This window comes from Triticum dicoccoides, chromosome 4A (assembly GCF_002162155.2).
Source record: "Triticum dicoccoides isolate Atlit2015 ecotype Zavitan chromosome 4A, WEW_v2.0, whole genome shotgun sequence".
Taxonomy (NCBI): domain Eukaryota; kingdom Viridiplantae; phylum Streptophyta; class Magnoliopsida; order Poales; family Poaceae; genus Triticum; species Triticum dicoccoides.
This window is the reverse complement of record NC_041386.1, coordinates 485,122,706-485,128,354: the sequence shown is the minus strand read 5'-3', so window position 1 is coordinate 485,128,354 and position 5,649 is coordinate 485,122,706. Positions and strand designations below refer to the sequence as shown.

At 48.3% G+C, this 5,649-nt stretch overlaps 1 protein-coding gene across 1 annotated transcript; it reads left to right on the top strand.

Moving 5' to 3' along the window:
• Positions 1-1,765: 1,765 nt before the first annotated feature.
• On the top strand, positions 1,766-2,573 carry LOC119288995 (basic blue protein-like). The gene is made up of 2 exons (XM_037568447.1): positions 1,766-2,065; positions 2,159-2,573. The coding sequence occupies exons 1-2, from the start codon at positions 1,852-1,854 to the stop codon at positions 2,362-2,364; spliced, it is 420 nt and encodes a 139-aa protein (XP_037424344.1). The 5' UTR covers positions 1,766-1,851; the 3' UTR covers positions 2,365-2,573.
• Positions 2,574-5,649: the final 3,076 nt, after the last annotated feature.

Sequence of the window (5,649 nt, the reverse complement as noted above, 5' to 3'; positions counted from 1 at the left end):
GTACACATAATTTGAACACTGATTTTTTTTGCGAGGGCTCCACAAATGTTTTTTGATGCTAAAACTTTGCATGGACGTTAAATGTTTGATCAAACTTCATCCCTCAAAGTTTCAGATTTTTTCGACTTTTTTTATATCATTTTGAATTTACTATTCATGAGGGTGCCCCTGCACCCGGGAGCTGAAAGTCCAGTCTCAACAAAAATGCGGTATTTTCTCATAGTGGAAGTCGAACCATGTGCCCACCTTGTCCTCCTGTGAAGTCTTGAGTTGAAAACACCGAACCAGTGGCTCATAGATTGAAATCCTTGCCCTCACCCTCAACTGGCTCCCTCGAGCTAATCCTTCCTTGTCGACATCTACCTTGACAACCTCGCCAAGCCAATTGCCAAGCGCACACCCAAAGGCCTCGGTTCTCTTCCCCTGTGGTAGATCATCTACCCTGACCCATACATCCACTTTATCGAACACCATCTCAAAGGGCCGTATATTACTCTCATACTCCTTGAGCACGAGCACGTTAAAATCATACTGCCACCACTCGTTGTTCATCGCATGTCTCCAATCACCTTCACTGCCAAAGTGAACCACAAAAACATTGTCGCCCATGTCCCTGAACCTCGCCTCATGATGTAGCCCCCAAGCCCTCTGCATCGCTTTCTCTAGCACAATTCTGTTCAGCGGCCTCGGCGAGAAAGCTTTCCCCACCGCTGACCACTTTGCGCCCTTGGGCAAGATCTGATCTGGGTCTTCGAATACGAAACCTTCTGCATCTTTATCCAAAAGTACCATCCCTCCCAGCCTAGCTGAGAGACTTGACGTAGGATCCGGCGTCTTGCTTGCGACCGGGGACTTGGAGGATCCCCTGCTCACCGATTTGCCCGGCGTCGTTGTCGCTGCCGGGGTAGCCTTTGCCGCCGTCACCCCACCTTGCTTCTCCTTCGCCTTCTTCGCCATAGCTCTGCTCCGCGGTGGAGAATGCTTCACCAGTCCGTGCCAAGGGAAGCGCCGTCGCCGCCCCGGAGCACTTCTGTATTCTCGCTGCCCCCGTCGCAGAAACCCTAACCCTAGCGATGGTAGACAGTCGCCACGCGATCGCCTTTCCAGTTGCCCCTTAGCGTTTCAGCGGGTGGTGGACCCTCCCACTTGCGCCACTCTTACCGGCTGAGCCGAGTTTTTGAGAGCGGAAAAATGGACCATCTACGACGTAGTACGAACGTGCCATAAGTGTTCTATTTCTTTGATCCCCCGACGATGGCTCCGTGGATCGTGGATCTGGAATATATATACTTGGTGGCAGCTCGACAACTTCCAAGGCATCATGGTCAACTTGAGCTCTACTAGCTAGCTAGAGACGACACACAAGTCTGACTTGCGGAGCAATTGCTGCACACGGCAGGAACTGTCGGTGCCCAACAGTCGTACAAGAAACCGAAAACCCCGCAGACAGGTTTCGTGAACTCCGCCAAACATTGCATTGGCAAACGCAGTGCCCATCGATCACATGCGCTCCTCTGTCTTATCCAAACTAACAAGTTCATTTCCTGGTCCAATCTTAATCGTGAGAAACTGTGTACGTAGTGGCCGAATAAGCTCGTCAATAGTCAAAGGATGGATGCGCTGCACAACGTGTCATCACGTGCGATGGATAATGCGTTCACTCCTCCCCAATGGCAGTTCCAGTTCTCAACTTTCAAACAAGCAGTTCAAGTTCCACGTCCACAACGCCACGGACGCGCTATAAAAGGCAACACGGCGAGGGCGCCATTCCTGCGAGCTCAGTCTTACCAAGCAGCAAGAGAGAGTGCAGTAGCTGGTCTCTCTAACGACAAGCTTGTGCGAGCGGCAACGATGGCGGCTTCGGGAAGAGGCAATGCAGCGGGCAGTAAGGCGCTTGTCGCCGGCGCCGCGTTCCTGTGCATGGCCGCGGTGCTCCTGGCGGCCACCCCTGCTGCCGAGGCGGGGGCGACGACGTACCTTGTCGGCGACGCCGCCGGGTGGACGCGCAACGTCGACTACGGCGGGTGGCTGGCCGGCAAGACCTTCCGCGCCGGCGACGTGCTCGGTACGTACCTCTCTCTGCAATGCACGTGCGAGTATAGCCTTGGACGACTTATCCCGATCTGACCATGCCGCGTGCGTATGTATGCATGTGCAGTGTTCAAGTACAACAGCACGTTCCACGACGTGGCGTGGGTGAGCAAGGGTGGGTACAAGAAGTGCACCGTGTCGCCCAAGGGGTTCGCCCCGGTGTACCGCAACGGCTACGACGCGGTGACGCTGCCCAGGGGCACGCACTACTTCATCTGCGGCGTGCCGGGCCACTGCAGCGCCGGCATGAAGCTCGCCGTCACCGTGTACTGATGATTCCGTCGTCCTCCACATCCGGAGTGCATCGAGTGGCGTTGACCTTGAAGTCGCTTATCGTCCTGCGTCCGGCTAGCGTGTGTAATTTGTGTGTGCTTGCATTGGGATTTGTGAGTTTGGCGTATGCATCACGTGGAATGAGTAAACCAGATGTTTTCTCTCGTAGTACGCCGATGCTTAAACTTCTTCGCGTGAGCTTGTCGTCTTTCAAATTTCTAAAGATACTAAGCTCATTTAAAAGGAAGTCTGATCGACCAGATCATCTGAAGGGGCTCCGGTGCAGACGTGGCAGCGGTATAGGGACTTCGTGGAGACCTTGCTTGGACGCTTTGGACGGTTCGCAATAAGCTTGTGATCTAGCACATGCCTCTTCCACGTGCTACTTGTAAGAAGTTCGTGGTATAAGCGTTCTTACTGCCTATAGGCAGCCGCGGTGTTTATTTATATTGGGCAAAGATTTGCTTTGGAGTACAAGAGAGATTACAAGAGATAGACTTAGACACGGGAGAAGAGAGAATTGGGTTGTTGAGATTCCAGATATACGACTCAAACTCTAACACCCTCCCTTAATCTAAACTATCCCACATTGAGATTCTTCTTGAACTCCTCAAATGATTTGACTGGCAAGGCTTTTGTGAACCCATCAGCAATTTGATCTTTGGATGGAATAAACCTTATATCCAACTTCTTTCCTGCCACCCTCTCACGCACAAAATAAAAATCAATTTCAATGTGTTTGGTTCTACTATGAAACACTGGATTATCAGAGAGATAGGTGGCTCCCAAGTTATCACACCATAAACATGAGACATGTTGTTTCTTAATTCCCAACCCCTTGAGTAATGACTCCATCGAAATAATTTCAGCAGTTGCATTAGCTAACGATTTGTATTCAGCTTCTGTACTTGACCTTGACACCGTGGCTTGTTTTTTGGCACTCCAAGAAATAAGATTCGAACCAAAGAACACAACAAATCCTCCAGTTGATCTCCTGTCATCACTACATCCTGTCCAGTCTGCATCAGAGAAAGCACTGACAAGTGTAGAACTAGAACGTCTGAACTGAAGACCCAAACTCACAGTGTGTTTGATATATCGTACAATCCTTTTGACAGATGTCCAATGAACAGAGGTAGGGGCATGCAAATATTGACAAACCTGTTCACTGCAAAAGATATGTCTGGTCGTGTCAATGTCAAGTACTGTAGAGCTCCAACAACACTTCTATATTTTGTACTCTCCTCCTCATTAAGTGGCACTCCTTCATATGGTGAAAGTTCTTATGAAGATGACAATGGTGTAGGTGAAGGCTTGCAGTCCTTCATTCCCATGCGTGTCAGAAGTTCAGTGGCATACTTTTCTTGCTTCAAGACTATGCCATCTTGAACCTTCTTAACCTCAATGCCAAGGAAGAAATTTAAATCACCAGGATCCTTCAAGGAAAATTCTGAACTCAGATCATGCAAAAGAGCATTAGTGGCACTTTGAGAGGAGCTTGCAACTATAATGTCATCAACATGTATAAGTACAAAAACCATAGTGTTTGCCTTGTTATAGATGAAGAGAGATGTATCTGCTTTGGATGAAATAAAACCAAGCTGCTTCAATTGTGAACTCAACCTTGAGAACCATGCTCTAGGTGACTGTTTCAAACCATAAAGAGATTTATCAAGCTTACAGACATGATTAGGTGTTTGTTTGTTTTCATACCCTGGTGGTTGCCTCATATAGACCTCCTCTTCCAGAACACCATGCAGAAACGTGTTCTGAACATCTAGCTGTCTAAGGCTCCATCCTCTGAAAACAACAATGGCTAGCACAAGTCTTATAGTAGAAGCTTTGACAACAGGACAAAGTGTCCTCATAATCAATATCATATCGTTGCTTAAATCCTTTTTGCAACTAGACGTGCCTTGTACCTATCAATGGAGCCATCTGCTTTCCTTTTGATTCTATAAACCCACTTACAGTCAATAATATTTTTACCTGTTTGACTTGGTACCAAGGTGCCATGTTTTGTTCTTCATGAGAGCACCATATTCCTCATCCATAGCCCTTTTCCACTTAGGATCTCCAAGTGCATCATTCGATTTTGTGGGCTCTCCTGAAATGCATAACATGCCATATGGTATAGTTCCATCTGTCCTTACTTTGGGATTTTTAATACCTTTTTGTAGCCGAGTCATGACTCTTGAAGTAGTGGCAGGAGGTTGTCGCGATTGCACAAGATATTGCACAAGTTGGCTGGTTGCAGGAGATCTCGCAGATCCATCAGCATGTGCAGACTGAAGAGACACACTGGATCCTGTGGTCCCTGGTGTGGCAGATGATGGACTGGACATGTCCTGGGAGACAGAATTCCCTGGCACGGAAAATCCCGAGCCTGTCACTGTCGGCATGCACGCGCGTGACGAGGGAGATCCCGCGTCTGGTTCTGTCCCCTGCATGCGGGGTGACGTGGCGGTGGACGACTGGGCCGGACCCGCCTAGTCCTCCTATCGGGTGGGCGCACGATCCCACGCGGATCTGCGCCCACGATTCGAGGCCGATCATCACACAGGCGTGGCAGGCGTCACCGAATCCTCCTCGGGTTCTGCGTGTGCTGCTTCTTCACCATAACATCAAATATGGCACCGTTTTGCACCGGATTTTGGTCATTTTGATCATTTTCAACTCTGTTTTCTTCAGCCACCTGTACAGGCATAGCAAGAGTAGAACTAGAAGGATTATTAGCACATGGGTCAGCAGAACTGTTATTCCCCCCTTGATCAAATTCCGGAAGAAGAAGTATTTCTTTACGAAGAAGGGCTCCGGCATTTGGATGAAGTGACTCAAAAGGGAAGACGGATTCATCAAACACAACGTCTCTGGATATGTAAACCCTTCGAGTGGAAACATATAGGCACTTAACCCCTTTGTGCATAGGGCTATAACCTAAAAAGACACATTGTTTGGAACGAAACACAAGTTTGCATGTGTTGTATGGTCTAAGATTAGGCCAACATGCACATCCAAATATGCGGAGAGATGTGTAATCTGGTTTGACATCAAAGATACGAGTTATGTGATTTTCAAATTTTATTACTTTACTGGGATGAATATTGATTAAATATGTGGCAATAAGAAAGGCTTCATCCCAGAATTTTAGAGGCATGGACGCATGGGCTAGTAGTGCTAATCCTACTTCAACAACATGGCGATGCTTTCGTTCAGCGGAGCCATTCTATTGATGAGCGTGTGGATAGGACACATGATGTGAAATTCCAATCTTTTGAAAGAAGG

Excerpts from the sequence above, each read along its gene's own strand:
- LOC119288995 (XM_037568447.1), top strand. The coding sequence starts at position 1,852 with ATGGCGGCTTCGGGAAGAGGCAATGCAGCGGGCAGTAAGGCGCTTGTC. Across the intron at positions 2,066-2,158 it reads CCGCGCCGGCGACGTGCTCG|TGTTCAAGTACAACAGCACG; the intron begins GTACGTACCTCT and ends ATGCATGTGCAG.